Here is a 19,239-nt window from a genome sequence, read left to right on the forward strand (position 1 = left end):
CCTCCATTTCTCACCTAGCTCCTGGCTTCCTCATTTCAACTGTCGGATTCCCTTCCTTCTAATTCTTATTCCTATTTGAAAAAAAAAAAAATTGTCTGACCTTCTCCCCTACCTTGAAGCTTATTCATTGTGTTCCCTCTCCAGTCTTTTCCTTTGCTAATACTGAGCCCCCTTTCTTTTCTGTCTCCCTCCCGACCTCTCTGCCTCCTTCTTCAGACTGTTGAACCTCTTAAGCACAGCCTCTATGTGCTGATAAATATTAATGAGTGATCAATATGGGCCTACCTCTGCTCAAGAGAATACTCCTTCTATGTTTTTATGTGTATATGCATGGGAATTCAGATAACTGAGAAAGTAAACACATACAACGCTGCATGTTTATCTCATCCCCAGTGACACACTGCTCATGAGGTCATTAAGGCAATACTTTTTTTCAGTGTTTTAATTAGCTGAGCAATAATTGGGTCCCTGAATTAAATAGATAAGGCATGTTTCAACTAAACAGCAGCTTCGGATTGAGTTATTATGGTGACATTTTGGGACGCAGTCTTTGTTATCTAACTGTAATTCATTAATGGTATAATTTTAGTAATGTGTAAGTATACCGATGGGCTTTTAAAGTCAGTCAAAAAAACTCTTGAATATCTAATTGAAAGATTTCTACAAAGTCATGCCAATCAAACAAACATAAGTAATGTAACATCAGTGACTGCATAAATACCCCCTTGAAAGTGAGATCCTACCATTTGGTGCTAGTAGTCTCTCAGTTAGTGAAATGGGGATCACCTGAGTGGAGTGAATATGTCTGAAGTGATTGTAGTATAAAGACACATGTGTCTGGAAGGTCCAATCACTCGTTAATCAGTATTTCTGGCTACCATTACACCATGAAGACAAAAGAAAGCCACTCAGAGAAAAGGTTTTTAAAAGGTATAAGTAAGGGGATGGATACAAAAACATTTCTATGGCACTGAACATCCCCTTAAAGGTGCAGTGTGTAATATTTAGCCTAGTAGCATTTAGTAAAACAAACAAACTTGGTTAAATGAAACATGATGTCTATAGGTAAGTCTATCCTAATTAGTGTTTATCCACCTGAAAAAATGTGTTTTTCTTTTTATATTAACTCAGAATAAGCAATCATTTCATACATGGGGAGGGTCCCCTCCACAGGCGCCGCCATCTTGAATTTTTGCATTTTGCATATTTATCTAGTGAAAACTGTGGCAACCAGTGGGAAAAAAAAAAAAAAAAAAAAAAAAACATTTTTTTTTTCAGGTGGATAAAAACTAATTAGGATAGACCTACCTATAGACATCATGTTTCATTTTACCAAGTTTGTTTGATTTACAAAAATGCTACTAGGCTAAATATTACACACTGCACCTTTAAGTTCAGTTAAATCCATCTTCAAGACATGGAAGGAATGTGTAAATCTTCCAGGACGTCCTTATAAACTGAGAGGTTGTACAAGAAAGAGACCAGTGAGAGAGGCCACAAGACATCTATGACTACTGTGAAGGAGTTACAAGCTTAAGCAGCTGAGATGGGAGAAACTGCATACAACAACTGTTGCCCGGGTTCTTCACCAGTCAAAGCTTTATGGGAGCATGGCAAAGAGAAAGACACTGTTAAAAAAAAAATAATAATAAAATAATTAAATATTGACTAGAGTTCACCAAAAGACATGTAGTAGTATAAAAGACAGAAAGTTCTTCAGTATGATAAGACCAAAATGGAGCCTTTTGGCCATCAGACAAACACTGCACATCACCACAACCCCTATCCTCACTGTGATGCATGATGGTGGCAGCATCATGCTGTGGGGATGCTTCTCAGCAGTCAGCCCTGGAAGGCTTGTAAAGGTTAATGGTGAAATCAATGTTAAAAAATGTAGGAAAATCCCGGAGGAAAGTCTTATTCAGTCTGCAAAAGAACTATGGCTTGGGAGAAGATTTTTTTTCAAGCAAGTGAATGACTTGAAGCATACAGTGAAAGCTATGTAGAAACAAGGTGAATGTTCTGGAGTGGCTGAGTCAAAACCCAGACATCAATCCAATAGAGAATTTGTGGCTGGAATTGAAAATTCAGGCCCGATTCCCATGCAACCTGACAGAGCTAGAGCACTTTTGCATTGAAGAACGTAGTAAAATTGCTGTGTGTTATCACTTTGACATTCGAGAGATTTTTTGTCAAAAATGCCAAATTATATTGACCATGACTGATTTGAAATAACTGAACAACAGGGTTAAACTTCAGAGTGGTTGAACACCCATTATAGGCACTGTATCTACTATTTGATCCTCTATGGGATTTATTTCTCATTTGTGTAGAAGTATAACCCTGGCATCTTTCTTCATTTGTCAGTCCATCTGGTTCAACAATAACTATTTTTCATTAAAGGTTTAAAAGTGTAGGTTGCTAAGGAGACCAACAAGTTCTCTATATTAAGTTGGCAGTTGGAAGCTGCTCTTGCCTACTATGTCTGTTTGATGGGATATGTAAGCTATAAATGTACTGGCGTAAATAGATGGCCAACTATTACTTCACCTCAGTATGTTTAGTCCAACTTCTCAAAGTTTGTCTTTAAAGGATTTCAGTTGGACTGAAACGGTAACATGTACATATTTTCCAAGTCCAGTTTTAGATGGACTTACACAATCAATTGGCTTCTTTTTTGACATCATACAATGCGCGTCTCAGATCTGCCATGAATAGCGCTGCTCTGTTGTTATATTTTCACAGTGACACTAATAAGTTGTCTTCATACAAGGCATGTCATATTGCAAAAAGCTCACATCTTAAATTCACAAACAAACAGAAGAATGACACATTGTTCAATCTGACACTGTCTACACTGCACTGAAAAGCCAAATAAACTAATCAATCATTGCCTTCTATCTTTGCACACAATATACTTTTATGACACATTGGTGCTTTTGTCACAGCTGAGTGGGATAATGCAAACTGTACATTTGTGTATCAGCTCATTTTTGTGCTGAAGTCTTACAGATGTTTTGTACGTCTATGGATGCTGTAGGCTTAATTGACACTTTTGTCTATAGTGCTTTGTCTTTTATTCACCTACTCACAAACAAAAGCACCAAATGTTTCAAGCTATTTTATAGTCTAATCATATAGCCATGTTGCTCGAAGACAGCTTGACACTTGAAGAGGGAAAGCCAAGAATACTGCTTTTCCACAGGCCCCTTTCATACACTATTCCCACAGTAAAGCCTTACGGTAGGCTGGTTATCGTTCTAGCCTCGCCTTTTAAAACAGCCAAAAATTATACTTGTGGATTGCTGTCCAAGTGTGTGATTTTAGATAACATGATTCTAGATCAGAGGAGATGTGATGGGTGAAATGCATACCATTAAAGTGTTGTTTTCTTTTTTCCTGAAAAGCACATGCATTAAGCTGCTACAGAGAGGTGTAATGACCACCCAACAGCTAAACTATATTGCCAAAAGTATTCACTCACCCATCCAAATAATTGAAATCAAGTGTTCCAATCACTTCTATGGCCACAGGTGTATAAAATCAAGCACCTAGGCATGCAGACTGTTTCTACAAACATTTGTGAAAGATATGGCCGCTCTCAGGAGCTCAGTGAATTCCAGCATGGTACTCTGATAAGATGCCATCCAAGCAACAAGTCGCTCCTAAATATTCCACAGTCAACTGTCAGTGGTATTATAACAAAGTGGAAGCGATAGGGAAGGTCCAGCAACTCAGCCACGAAGTGGTAGGCCACGTAAAATGACGGAGTGGGGTCAGCGGATGCTGAGGTCGCCAACTTTCTGCAGAGTCACTGCCTGTGGCTTCATGGCAGATATGGCACTACTCCTGCACTGGTGAACCTACGCAGATCTCCGAGTTTACACGCAGCCTGCATGACTCGCTGGAGTGAGACAGCGCTCAGTTTGTGTCTGCAGACTTCAGGGAATTTCATAAACTTCTCTGATTGACCCGACTGTTTCTCAGATGACAGGCTTCATGATTCAAGTCCTGCTTTGGTGCTTTCCCGCTTTCCCTTCCGCGTGAGCATGTAATGATAAATTATCTAAAATTCAGTGCACTGATGTCTTGATGGCAGCGTATTTTTCAAAATGTTTCAGCATCCCAAATGATCTGATAAGACTTATATTGATAATGAATTGGCACCAATTAAATAGAAACGCGCTATAGCCACAGACAGTGACTGAAACTAAATAGGTCAAAGTTCATCATCATACAGTCAGGATTCAACACGACAAAGAAGCAGCTTTATGAAATGTGTTCTCCATGTCAGTGGATGGTCTTAAAATGTCATATTTTTATGGTGAATGAACTCACTAACAAAAATGTGCAAAAATTAAAAGTGAACACCCTTTGAAAAATAGACAATATTCCTGTAATCTAAAGGTTCACCTTTCAGACATCAACATACCAATGCGTGAATGATGGAGCTCTATTCTTGCTAGAATGTGAAATATTACATTCATGCATAAAGTAGAGGATGTTACAATGATTAAGTGTCCCTTCTCTTCAATGGCAAATTAGAAAATAAATATAAACTACGATGAAAGAAATAAAGTGTTTGTACCAAAAATTTCCTGGGAGAGGATCCCTAAAACCCAAATATGGCATAATCTTATGTAATTATTTAACTTTATTTCCTTGTAACTTTAAGAAATGTAAATTGTAATCAGAACTCCATTGTACTTTGTAAAATATATTTTCTTTAGAGAACCTTTTAATACCAATTTTTAATATAGAAGTAGTTCATTTAAGGGACCAATCTTCTTTTCTCATTTGTCTAGAACTACTTCCCTTGAAAAAAGCAAAAGTGACTGATTTAAAAAAATTTTTTTCCTATTAGAGTACTCAATTAATCGACAGAAGTATCGATAGAGTACTCGACTCGATTACTGCAGCCCTAGATTAGAGCTTTGCAAGATGGATTTGCCTGATGACAGACATGGAGTCTGGGCAGTCCATCTGCTTTGCAAGGTTAGGTTGACATCCATTGCATGGAATTTATTTTAACATGCATCTGGGCGTGAATATTCTGTCACATTCATTATGGCCAATCAGAGCAAGAAAGATATGATGAAGTAGGTGTGCACTGCCCCCCAAGGCATAAACCATATAGTGCAACATTGACAGGCAGCCCTATCATTATATTCTTACCAAAGCAGGTTGGAGATGAGCAAAAACATCTTTGCCACCAAGAAAATCTTTCTCTCTGTGGTTCTTTGCTCTCCTTTTGAAAATGAAATGTTGTCCAGTAGGGCTGGGCAGTTAATCACAAATTAGATTAAATCGCTGTATGGCCTGCTGCTATTATCAAATCGCAAAAGTTGCAATATTTCTTTGACTTAAAATCTGTCAAAATACCAGTATAATTAATCAATGTTTTGCAGCGGCAGAGATTTTATGCACATAATGCAAACATTAACTGTCAGTTTTTTTTTTTTTATAATGGTTTACAAAAATCCTCCTTTTAGTGTTTTATGTGTGCTTTTCTTTATCAAAATGAGTGACATAAGAATGATAATGCCCTTCAACAAAGCAAATGACTTCACATTTTCAATATGAGCAAAAATAGTTAGCTCATTCTAAAAATGATGAAGCCTAGAGCTAGGGGTGCATGGTATATGCGTTAGATTTTTCTGAAACGCTTTTATTGTGAATGCCTTCACTAGGAAACGTGTTCAAGTCATTAGCAGCTTAACATACCTCATCAGGTTAGAGATGAAATACGAAACATGGAGTGCAGTTAGACAGAAGTAAACCTAGAGAGACTTAAAGAAAATAAAACACGTTTTCTGTGTTCATATACCTAGAGATAAATTGTACGTATGCCATCAAAGGCTTGTTTTAAGGGGAGAAGAGGGTTAATAACACTTGAATTTGGATTAAAAAGAAATATTTCTTTTTAATTTTGTAATACCGTGATATAATACCGTTATCGTCAAAGGCAAGAAAAATACCGTGATATGATTTTAAGGCCATATCGCCAAGGCCTACCTAGCACTACTTCACAAAAGTCATACCCCAGCTACAATCAGCTGGTAGCCAGCTTCACCTCCTCCACCCCAGCCGCCTCTTTTAAAGCTTAAAGCTTGTTGCACCCCATATTCAAATTCATGCTACTATATATTAATTGCTTCGGAAATAATTTCATTGTTTTCAATACTTATGGTCTTATTTATGGAACTATTTATTGCTTGAATTTGTCAAAAGATACGTAAGAATAACCCAAGAATAATTGCATATTAAATTGCAATCGCAATATTTGGGAAAAAATCACAATTAGATTATTTTTGCAAATCGTTCAGCCCTATTGTCCAGTTTAGATAAACTGCTGCCATGGCTTCATCCACGCTGATCTGTTTACCGGTCGCCATCATTTACCCACTTGCAGTCATTTCAACTAGAACACATCCATGGTCACCGAGACTTTCCTCTCAAATGATGTTAATTGTGGTGGACATTCTTTGACCGGGAACAAGTGTTTCAGTCTGAAGCTTTGTGAAAAAGATTTTCCTGATGACAGACATAGCCAATCCATTCATTTTGCAAGGTTGTCGTATACTACCATTTGCTTTCCATGAATATTCACAACCCAATAAACAGGAAGGGCTCTTTTGCAATGCGTGATGGTGGTTGCTGCTTTTGAGTTATTGAAAGCATGTGTTTCGCATTTTATACTGCCATATTGGGAGCACCAGTACAAAAAAATGCAACAAACCTTTTAAATAGTAAGAGGGTACTAAAAGTTTGTCTGATATGCAAGGTTTAAGCTAAGAGGGAGTCTCATGTTGGCCGGCTATTTCTGTAAATTATGGGCTAGGCAGGCGATCAGTCTCCTCAATCCAGTTTGTAAGCTAAGCTAATGAAGAACAGTGCTAAAGCTGAAGTCAAAGGTCATCTATTGGTGCTGTCCTGATTGTCAACAGCTGTTATAACAGTAGATATTTTTTAATATGATATTTTCACTTTAAGCCTCAATTATTTATTCCCATTGTTTCAGACTTTTTTAATTGAATCTGTTGGTGTTATAAATATTCATTGTCCTTGGTTGCCCTGGGTAGGTCAATATAATCAGCACTGAATGAAAATAGAATATCTGCTGCTCCCACTCTTGCATGGAAAATCTGAAATTGGTTGTGAATATGTGGATAAATATGAATGTGAATGCGTGGAAATGAATTTCTCCACTTTGCTGAGGTGAAAAGGTTTCTTTCTGTTTCTTTTTCACACCTTTTCTTTTTCCAGCCCCACAGCCTGAGGATTAATGATAGCTCACAGTCCGGGGAGTGAGTGTCAAAATCTTTGGGATGTGTGCTGCGAGTACATTGTGTTAACATCAGCACTTCTCTATATTTAATATAACTATAGGCTCAGATGTCTGGCAGTCCATATATGAATCAAGTTTAGCTTTCATCGCCTGTCAAGATGGACTGAAGGTGGGAATTAGTTTGTACCTGAATCCTGCCTTAAGAATCTCGAGAATGACATTTATGGATTGTTAATGGATTTTTCAGTAATTATGATCTATTTATTGTTCAGACTGAACTTCTAAGCACATTGTGGAGAAGGTCAATTCATCAGACTTGTCTGTGGTGATGCCTGGCGGTACTGAGCTCAATGTCCTTTGTGTTTCAGCTCAGGCAGAAGGGACAAATCAGTGAAGAGGGGACATTAAAACAGCCGGAGTCTCATTGATTTGTCCCTGGATGAGTTTATCCATCATGAAACGAGGAATCAGAACCACGACACAACGATTTTGGGTTTAAACACGCTGCCCTCACACTGAACTAATTGACTTCACTTACAGCAAGGTTTATTGTGTTGAATTTTTACCCCTGTACATTAATGAGTTACTAAATCCCCAGAGCACTTATTTTAGCTAAAAACATTTCTATATTGGTGATAAGTACTGTTTCTGACCGGTTTGAGTCCAAATCTTGACATTTAGGTACAGTCTTTAGATTTTACATGTTGAAAAGTATGCATAGCAACTTCCCTTTACAGGTTTAAACCTGGCTAAAGTATATGATGAAAGCAATGGCCCTGATAAACACCTATATATTTTGCCATGTTGGAATGGATGGCAATACAGTAATACCATATCCAAGGGTATTTTAAAAGTAGCTCACGGTCTTGCTTTAACCCTCTTAGATTGGCATTGCCATATAAGACAAGAAGAGACATGTGCTATTCAAAGTTAAATAACTTTTGAACCATAAATCATTGCCATTAACTTTTTTTTCCCTTTGAAACCCCTGATCTCATGATTATAATGATCCGATCTATGCCATTTTCTAGTGAGCCTTGAACTTGGCTTACTTTCTGGAGTCTTTAAAGATTAAATCCACACCAATAACTCTAATATTGAATATCTTTTTACCCCTTTATGATCCATTTTTTGATCCTTCCTGCAGTTAGCAGCTAATTCTGTGGCCATAATGTCTATTTGTATCTCAGAATGTGTTGTGACGGGCTGTGACAACCAAAGACAGGCTGTTCCACTGTCATGTCATTCTTTGCTGAACAGCGGATGCGCACAGACTTAGAAACTGGAGAAGAGAGCCAGAATGACTCATGTTTGAGAGAAAGAGACACAGAGAGGCTATGGAGGACTTTTTGGTTGAAAAGAGATGGGAAACAAGTTTGTGCAAAACAAAACCTTTTTTATTAATGTTTACTGCATGTAATACATAACCATTTTTGAGTTTCAATTTTCTTTTACCCTGCAACCCCCAACGGGATAAGCAGTATAGAAAATGAATGGATGGATGGATAGATGGAATTTCCATTTATTTATTTATTTGTTTGTTTATTTATTTATTTATTTGTTTTAACACGTTAACACATTGGACCTAAAATCATACACTCTCACACATATACGCACACACGCACAAATCATAATCAGTGATGTGTTCAGGACACACCACAACCTTAATATGACAGGGCATCTTCCGTCTAGTTTGACACCACAGCCTGATGTCAATGATGTGAATCCTGACACTGACCAGTAGGATAGCATTTGCTCTGGTGGGACCTTAAGTTTACATAGCATAGCTAGCATATCAGCACATATAACAGTATTAAGCCAGACTTAAGGTCTTTACGCACTGGGTCTGCTATTTTCGGATGTGTTTTTTTCGGATCCATAATCTGAAAAAGACGACACACACTTGGACCTTGCACACTGGGTCCGATGCATTTTTATTTGTCTTCACTGCAAAAATTCTTAGAAGGTGGCAAATTTTTTCATACTGCGAGCCTGTGGCTCTGTCACTCCTTTAAAATCCCGCTGGATCCCATTGACAGAGAGCTTCATTCAGCACACGCTCATGCGTCATAGCACTGAGCCAAGTTGGAGGGATGGAAAGCAACTTTTCAGTTCCATCTTTGTTATGACCTGTGAGTAGCCTACAAACGTATGCCTTTATCTGTTATATTTCCATAGCTGACATCCACATTACACACCTGCAAACTACGGTGTTTTAAGTGAGGTTTCGGTGCGAGAAAGGGAGAGAGAGAGTTGGGGTGAGTGAAAGAGAATAAAGCAAAAGATGCTGATCTGAATCATCAATCACCCATCTATCTTTTCTATTTCCATGGTTTATATCCACATAATAAATGAGCAAACTTTGAGAGAGGAGAGAGGAGGGGTTAGGCGTGGGTGAGCAAGTGAGGAGGAAGGATGGCGTCAGTGTGCAACCTTGATTAGAACAACATGAGCGACAAATTCTTATGAAAAAAAAACAGACTCATTGCACAAAGGCCTTTACTGGGCTTATCTTCTTGACATCATATCATTTAAACCTAATGTTCTTGAAGGATAGCCAGTCCATATTGTCCTCTTCTAGAGATGAGCCATCAATCATTTCTTCGTTGTTGTTTTAGAATTTCAGAGTACAAGACCACTAGCATCACACACAGTGCTTCTGTTGTAGCCATGATTGACACTCCTGGACCTGCCTTCCTGATGACCTATGGACTCTCACACTATAGCAAGGAGAACAGATAATCTTCACAACAGCGTACAGTGATTTACCTGGACCTGCAGTGTTGTCAGTCTATTAGCTGAGACAGGACAAGATTTTTGCTGCATGGTCTGACATGGTGCCATTGTAGAGGACAGAATGATAGTGTAGTGTGCTCTGGTCTTTTGACAAGGTGTAGAAGTTCTGTGTCATGATTTAATCTGAATAAGGTAAAATAGTACTTTGGATAATATAGAAAAACAGCTGTTTTATAGCTGACTCATATTAAATGCACCGTAAATCTCAACATCAGACAATTTTTACTGCTGTTAAAACAAAGCCATCATTTATAGACAATTTCTCTCAGACTCTAATGGAGCATCCACACTGACGGAAATGACTTTTGGTTATAAGGATGATAATTTGTTAAGATCTTTGTATATTCAAGGACAGATTTTCACTCTTCATATTGCCTCATTCCTCTCCTCTCCTCTCTTGATTTATCCACCCCAAAGCCTTACCACTCAATGCTCATAGACTTTCTGCTTTTTTCTTCTTCCACTCTTGCAGTAGACAGTGAAACAAACTCATCATAGTAATATTTAACTTGTGTATGACTCTATGTATATGAATCTTTCATGGCATATTGCCCCAGTAACAGCCCATAAGCAATTGGCAAAACATTAGCAAACAAAGTGGATGAACTGGCACAATAGTTGGAAACTAGCCGACTAATAAAATAATCTTTAGTTGTGGAGTCAGCGCCTGAACCCTCACAGGCTTTGGCGATTTTACAATGAAACAGCACTAAGTACTCATTTGCTTGCCAGCGATGCACCTCCAAAATCAGTGGGACCATGAATGTAGAACTTGGGATGCAACCTGTGTTCATTCTTTACAGATGAGGCGAGATGTGGGCCACTCCCTGGACTGATTGCCAGCCAGTCATAGGGTATAAGTTTTCCCTATTCTGTAAATGATATTGTTTAAACTGGATTAATGGGACAGATACATCACAAAGGTGCAGTGCATTAACTTAAATGGCTATCTTTAGTCAATAAAGCATGTTGTAAATAAGGCCAACATCAATCTGTTTGTTTTGTTTGATTTGAGTTCACCCTCATGACTCTTCCCTTGAACAGGATATTGAATGATTTTTAATGTTTACACTGTTACAAATCATGTTTCCATATTTATCAGATAAATCTACCTTCCTGGAAAAAAGGCTTGTAAATGTGAACTGAGTTGACATCCAAGAGATCAGCTGTGCCCAAAGTTCTTCTGTTGTCATTACTCCACATATGATGCTCCCAGTATTTGCTAGTTCTACCAAACTAGAGCATCAAGGTGGCCGCAGATACAATACTGACTCTGTCTGACTCCCAGAGGCCTTTAGACAGACAACTCGACAGAAACTGATTGGGAGGAGGAGGTAAAGGAGGGGACGATTGTGAGCAATGCCATCGTCAATCACGCCATCCATTACTCACCCAGTCCCTGTGCTACGGGACGCAATGAGTCATTTGGATCTCCAGAATCAGTCTGCGCACCATAATGAAGGATGCCACTTATAAAATCTTTAACATTTTCTGTATTTTTGTCCTCTACTTCCCTGACAAGCTTAGTCTGTGTCCTGATGAATTACTTATCTGTTTGACAGCAGGATATAGAGAATGATTGTTCTCACCAGAGCTGCGGCAGCAATTAAGTGTCATGCAATTAAGGCACCTATAAACAGAGGGAGTTTGGGCTGTCTGATGTGAATGTTAACAGTCCTAAGTAAAGTGTGATGAAAAGCAGAGGAAATTTAAATAAACAGCAGCCTTCTTCATGATAATGAGTGTAGTCACATTGAAATATGCCCCTAAAAGCTAATGAATTAGTTTAATCCAAATTTCAAGTACTGTTTTTCATTTTAGTTCAAAGATGTATGGTGATGGGTAATGGCTTTATGCAGACAACGATTAAAAATTAAAAACAAACAATTGAGTCCCAAAGAAAATATATCCTCGGGGAGGAACGCCTTTACATGCAAGAAGTCTTTCCAAGGCTTTTTCTCCTCTTATTAGCCGGCTAACAATTAAAGCCAGATACCTTGGTAGAATTACCAGATTAATATCTATAGACCCTTTTAGTGTTGGTAACAGTATGATGTTTTTTATGGTGGGCTCAGCTGGAAGCAAAACATTCTTGTTAGCCAGGGAAAGCTAGCAAGTGTCTTTGGCTTGTTTTTGACATTGGAAGAAGAATTAACTTTGATATTTGGATATGTGAGGTCATGAACACTTCAGGACTGAGAACGTTACTTTAAAAAGTTAACTGTAGCCAACAGGAGCAGACTGGCCGACCTGTGCACTCTCATTGACAAAAGAAAGACTGGACAGACATATTCACCTTTCTGATAGAAAAACCAAGAGGATATAGCAAAGATGAATGCACTTTTAACATAGGATTAGTATTATCTGTGGACCTCTCATGATTTATAAGTTACCCCTGATGTCAGTGTTAGGCACCGCATGGGACAATTAAAGTCTTTAATAAACATGTAATTTACTGACATTTCTTTTTTTTTTTTTTTTTTTTTTTTTTAAAGATTTATTTTCTGTCTTTTTATGTCTTAATTGACAGAGGAGGAAGGTGAATAGAATCAAAAAGAGGAATGAGAGAGATGGGGAGAGACATGCAAAAAAGTGCCACAGGCCAGTTTCGAACCCAGGTCAACCACATAAATGGGGTGCACCTTAAACCACAAGGCCACCTGCTCCCCAACTTACTAACACAGATAGAAAACACAGAGGTGCAGTATGACAGCGATCACTGTACGTTCTTGTTTTTAAAATTATGGACAATAAAAGCTAATGTAGAGTACATCACATTTTACAGGTGGCTTTTCTTAATATACCCTACACATACCGCGTACCAGAGCTTCAAATGGGATGTGACAAAGTCTAGCCAATTATTCCACTTTTTTTCATGTTTATCATCTTCAGCAAGCTGCTCATTATCAATGAATTAGTGATCCCCCTTGCCCTTCTATCGTGCTCTCCCAAGAGTAAGAAAAAGACAAAAGAGAAGATTTGCATTACTTCTGTTCATATATGAGAACATGTTTTGTTTCATGTTTTGAAAGTTTTTTGCTGATCATGTGGATTTTCTTTTGCATTTTATTAATTTAGGATCGTCCCACATCAACTACCCTGTGATCATGTTGATACCTAATCACCAAATATTATAGCTACACATTTCAACACATAAATTGTGTAATTAATGAAATGTACAGCTAAATAGTCCTGTTTTAAGATCAGCTACAGGTGAAGATGCTGTCAGAGGCAGCTCAGAAGCACTGCGTATATCAATAGAGCAGAGATGTGTTTGGACCGTGGAGTTAAAGGATGTAAATTATGCAAGGTAATGCTATTTATGAGTATTGGCTGTAGAAAAAGCACAATAGATAGAGATAATATAGAAATAAAATTTAAAATTTGATAAAAATGCTGAACATTTAACAAATAAAAAAATCTGAAACACCTTGACATAAAATTAACAACAGAACGGCCACATTTAAGTTTCCTACTGAGTGAACACTCTGTGTTTGCTAATCCTGTTTCCTCCAGTCTCACTTTGTTTTGCCTCCAGCTTCTATCATGATGTCACCGTGATGGCGGGAAAAGGGTCTTTGAACTAATCTGACACACCAGATGGATTTGTTTCACGCATCCATCTGGAAAACCTTCGATACACAGCGTTTGGGAAAGGGCAGAACATTTGAAAAAAAAAAACTCGGAGGGTGATTGGATGAACATTCTGTCTGTCACATCTTTACGGGCCAATCAGAGCAACAAAACGTGACGTTGTTGCTGCTACCGAGGTGAGCATGCAGCTACTGAGGAATAAACTTTATAGAGAATTGCATAATGCAAACCATGGCGACTATAGACATGTTAGTACACAACTTTTGTCAATTTTGAAGAGAAGACAACTCACTGCTTATCTTTGAAATATTGTAAAATATTTCTTATCAGTTTGGGTCAAAACCCTCACCTTTAACTGTTTCACAGCCAACTGCCGATAGTAGCCATTGTAACTCAAGTTAATGGTTTCTACTTTACTGATACAATAATCTACTACCACAAGGATAGCATGTATAGCTCCTTTTGGAAATGTTGGCAGTATTTTGATGTAGAAAACAAGGCTGCCATCTTTAAAGGCCTCCATACCTGCAGTGGTAATCGCAGTGTCTACTGCTGCCTGCAGACTTTCTGTCTGTCAAAATCATTGCAGATCAGTCAGAGCAACAAAACATATGATGATGTAGGCTTGCATCTAAATAACACGAGCATGACTCATAGCTGTTGCTAAGTCAATACACAATGCTGCACTATCAGTGGAGTGTCAGTTGGTAAATTGAGCTCTTTTCAAAGCCAGTCGGGAAAGAGCAAAAACATCTTTTCTACCATAAAAAGCTTTCAGTCCAGTTCTTTGCTCTTCTTCTTATAAAGAAATGTTAAAACTGCCACTATAGCTGCATTTAGGCTAATCTCAGCACTGGCCACCATTGTTTACAGGCTTTCAGTTGCTTCAGCTAAACAGCTATAGCCTCTTTCTCCTCAAATAATGCTGATTGGTCCTGTCATTCTCTGAACAGGCAAAAGTGTATCAGATTGAAGCTTTGCAAGATGGATCCACTTGAAAACAGACATGGAATTTGACCAAATCCAAACAGAAGGCATTGTGGTACTGAAATGCATGGCCAATGCAGATGTGCAAACAAATTCAGTGTCTGCGGTGCCCAGATGTCCCACCCTCAAGGGCTAATTTTTATTGCAGGAAAAAAAGTTTACAGTCTGGTTCAACAAGATTTTGGTAATGTCTTTCTGGGTTCACACTAACCTTGCAACAAATTGATGGATTGGCGATCAGCATCATTTCAGGAGAAGAAGGCAGTAGCAACAGGCGGGATTCAGTTATACTGCAAGGCAGTAAACAGTGGCTGCCGGAGTAGCAGTGCCAGTTACTGTCATAATTGGACCTTATATCTTTATTACAAGAGGAGCAAAAAACCACACTGAAATCTTTTCAAAGCAGAAAAAGGTGTGTGCTCGTCTCCTAACTTGGCTTCAAAAGCCCTTCTAGTAACCAAATGACTCATGTCACAAACTTTATACAAAACTTTCTACAGTCTGTTTAAAGCTCATGGCCATAACTTTACAATTGGAGAAACAAATTCCAGTTTTAAATAATCTCAGTTGTTGTTTTAATGAACTTGAGACTTAAAACATATAAATGTTTTGAACTACAGTGTCTTCCATGTTACTTTTTCAGGTTTTAATACTGTCAGACAGCTGGCTTAAGTCCCTTTGGCATTACTATTTGAATTTGGAATGAAAATGGAACAAAGGCCCTCTAAAGTGTTAAGTTATTGGAAGGTACCCTGTAAGCATTTCTCTCAGAGAGTACCCAGAAATGGAGTCTTAAAACATCTTTAGATTTATGCTTTGCTCTTGGGCTGCAGTATTCTGGAAATTAATTGAATTTAAAGAGAGGAATGGGAAACAGCCAGGCTTGAGCTTGACTATATTCTGCCTGATATTTAGGACACCTTTAACTCTGATTTACCCTGTTTAAAGGTTAATCAATTTTATTTTAATTTGTTCTACCTCCTTTTTGATTTTGATAAAAACCCAATCATTCCTTTTTTTGTCCACCTGTATCATGGTAAAACTAGTATCATCCACATTTAGACTGCACTAATTCATTCACTTAAATTAATTCCATCCACTGCTGCAACCTTATCTGTTTAGCAGAAATACTCTTCTTCTTTTGTCGTTCGATTTTCCCAGTCCTCCATGTGGTTGTTACACAGCCTGATAGTCTGTGTGCCAATATGTTTATCTCTCTGATGTGAACCCAATTGCTGAGCTGCTGCAGAGGCTTGTAATTTCCCCTCTCTTAGGGGAAAAAATTGCAGGGCTTTGCATTTCACTGACGTCAGAGAGCGATATGATTCCTTTGACGTCAGAGCGTGGGCTCTGGGCGTCATTTTTGAGTATCGCCTCAGTGAAATGAAAGCCAGCCACCCCTGTGGTTGTGGCTTACACAGCTGCTGATGCTGCAGCTGCTTCTGTGTCCATACGACTTCTGACAAGGTCATGAATATTCAACTTTTATTCATGCCTTAAATACCTAATTCCAGCCTTTGTTCTTGGATTCATGCAAGCTTGATTTATATATCAATAAACTCAGATGTTTTTTTAAAAGAGATATGAATGTTTGAGAGGTATGAATGAATAATCTGAGAATGTATCATTAAAAATTCACATTAATGGACTATTTAAATCATCAACACCCAACATTGCAGTGCATTATTTGGAAGTACAACTTAAGATAATGGCACAAGTATGTGAACTGGGACAGTTGTATCATTTAAAAACGTCTGAGTAAAAGGAACATTCATGAGCCTTAAAGAGGACCAGCTCTTTACCCTTGCTGGGCTCCTTGAGGGAGCATGGGAGTTTGCCCATCCAGTCCACATGTAATTGGTGGACTTGGAAAAGGCTAACGCATCTTGGTGTCCACCAGGGCCACCCCTCGTCGCCGATTCTGTTTGTGAGTTTCATAGACTGGATCTCAAAACACAGTCAGGGAGAGGAGGGTTTCTGGTTCTGGGACCTCAGAATTTCATCTTTTCTGTTTGTAGATGATGTAGTTCTGTTAGCTTTCTCAGCTGGGGACCTCCAGCAGCCACTGGGATGGGTTAGTGGCTGAGTGTGAAGCTGCTGGTGTAAGAAAAAGCACCTCCAAGTCTGAGGCCATTGTTCTCTGCCATAAAACAGTGGATTGCTCCCTATGGGTTTGGAACGAGTTTTTGCCCCAGGTGAAGGAGTTTGAGTATCTTAGGGTCTTGTTCATGAGTGAGTGTAGAATGGACTGTGAGATTGACAGGTGGATCGGTGCAGCAGCAGCAGTGTTGCAGGTGTTGTACTGGACTGTTTTGGTGAAAAGGGAGCTGAGCCAGAAAGCAACTTCAATTTACCGGTCAATCTTTTTTCCAGCCCTCACCGATGGTCATGAACTTTGGTTAATGACAGTAAGAATGAGATTGTGGATACTCCTCAGGTGGGTGTCTGGACTTAGCCTTTGAGATAAGGTGAGGAGCTTGGTTAGGGATCTGGAAGTAGAGCCACTGCTCCTTTATGTCACACGGAGCCAGTTGACGTGGTTAGGGCATCTGATCAGGATGCCTCCTGGTCGCCACCCTGTGGAGGTCTTCCGGGCATGTCCAACTGGAAGGAGACCCCAGGGCAAACCCAGAAATTGCTGGAGGAATTATATATGTCTCTTCTGACAGTTGTATGCAGAGTCTCTCCTATCTCAGCTGCTGAAGCCTGTAACTCCTTCTTGGTCTTGGTGACCTCTCTCACTAGTCTCCTTCTTGAAGGATCACTAAGTTTGTGAGAATGGCCTGATCTAGGCAGATTTATACATGGCATATCCCTTCCATTTCTTTATGTTGAATTTAACTGAACCCTGGGAATGTTCAGTGCCTTGGAATTTTTTTGTATCCATCCCCTGACTTGTACTTTGGAATAATCTTGAACCAGTGACCAGTCACCAGTGACAGGGCCTACCAGACACAGGTGGCTTTATACTACCATCACTTTAGACATTCACTGTGCTCAGATGATCCCCATTTCACTAATTGTGAGACTACTAGCATCAGTTGACCAGACCTCTGTTGAATTAGATCAGTAACTTTAAAGGGAGTGAATGTATATGCAATCACTTTTTTTTTTTAAAACCTTACATTTATATTTAATCAACATTAATTTGTAGAAATCTGTTTTCTGTTTGACATTCACAAGGGTTTTTGATATTTTTTTTCCCCAAAAAGCCAAATTATGTGTACCATGATTGATGTATAAAATCAGTAAAAGGTTAAAACATCCAAGAGGGAGAATACTTTTAAAAGGCACCGAATGAAAATATCTGCCAATATATACTGTGGAACTGATATTCTGGCCGTAAAAGTCTGCTATTATCAGCTGTAAATACCGCCCATATGAACATATGAATTAGTGCAGTTTCAGGTTGGAGCAACAGACCTTCATCAGCTGAAGTCCTTATCTTCATTTATTATCATTCCTTACAATTCAAAGTATGTTTCAAGGATTGAAATTTGTATTATTTTTTCATCCTCCAACTTGAATCTGAGTTTTAAGGACTGCTTTAGGTCTGAACTAAATTTGAATATCTGCATCAGTATCTGTATCAGCTAAAACACAATTTTTAAATACCAGCATATTGGATAGTGGCAAAATCAAATATTGTGCATTCCTATTTTGAACAATTAAAATGCCATTATTTAGCAAGGCTTTTTTTTTAATTTTCAAATGACGGTGCACTGTAAAAGAAGTGCTGGGTGGCTTTGGGCTGAAACTGCTTTGGGGTAAAGTGGGACAATATGGATCTGTTTCTACTGATTTAAAACCAGCTCTGTAACAGCAGGAGCTATAGGCCGCCTGTCTGGTGACATATTCTTCACACATTATCTTTAAAAATGTAATATCTACCTCAGAGAACATGGTTGAAATGTAGACATAACATGTGTGGTGTCAGTTTATGACGTCTCCGGTCACAAGATGGGTTTGTTTGTCCACTTTGGAGAGAGTCTATTATGAGTCTATTATGCCTACTTTCAAAAGTAAGAAGTCTAGGCCTGTTTTCTGGGAATCATAAAGTAACTGAGAGGAACACGGCCCCCCTGGGAAATGTAGGGAATCACTTACTAAACCAGAGATGGATGAGTGAAAGTAAGTTTATTAAAAATGTAATTAAAACAATTCATCATCAAACAGCTCATGTAAAACATTGTCATACATCACAGATTGTTAGTATACCATAAAATGAGACTGTTTGCTCCTGCAGTTAAATGATAGTTTTGTGTCTCTGCTCATGTATTTATTTTTGTCATGTTTTTTTCAGATGGGATCAGTGTTACCGGCCTGCCAATCTCCAGTCCGCTGCGCCAAGTCCTGAAACCCCGGGCCGAGAACAAGCCTGTGAGCAGTGAGTCGGGCAAAGCCGAGTACAGCCACATTAAGGTAAACAACAATAGTGTATGTAAAAGACACGAAAAGCAAACACTCCGCATTGTTTTGCTCAGTCCTGGATCAAGATGCAAGCAGTTGTTTTCTTTTGTCTGTGCTTATTTTGATAAAAATGCATCTTCCCCCTGCTGCAGTCTCACTGCACC

At 38.7% G+C, this 19,239-nt stretch overlaps 1 protein-coding gene across 2 annotated transcripts in view; it reads left to right on the forward strand.

The window, feature by feature from the left end:
* trappc9 (trafficking protein particle complex subunit 9) overlaps window positions 1-19,239 on the forward strand; it is a 341,471-nt gene that overhangs the window by 109,543 nt on the left and 212,689 nt on the right. For both annotated transcript variants that reach the window (XM_041809216.1, XM_041809217.1), the window contains one exon: window positions 18,969-19,087. In XM_041809216.1, the coding sequence (XP_041665150.1) occupies window positions 18,969-19,087 (119 nt within the window). The remainder of the gene's footprint in view (window positions 1-18,968; window positions 19,088-19,239) is intronic.

This window comes from Cheilinus undulatus, linkage group 16 (assembly GCF_018320785.1).
Source record: "Cheilinus undulatus linkage group 16, ASM1832078v1, whole genome shotgun sequence".
In the NCBI taxonomy this organism is placed as follows: domain Eukaryota; kingdom Metazoa; phylum Chordata; class Actinopteri; order Labriformes; family Labridae; genus Cheilinus; species Cheilinus undulatus.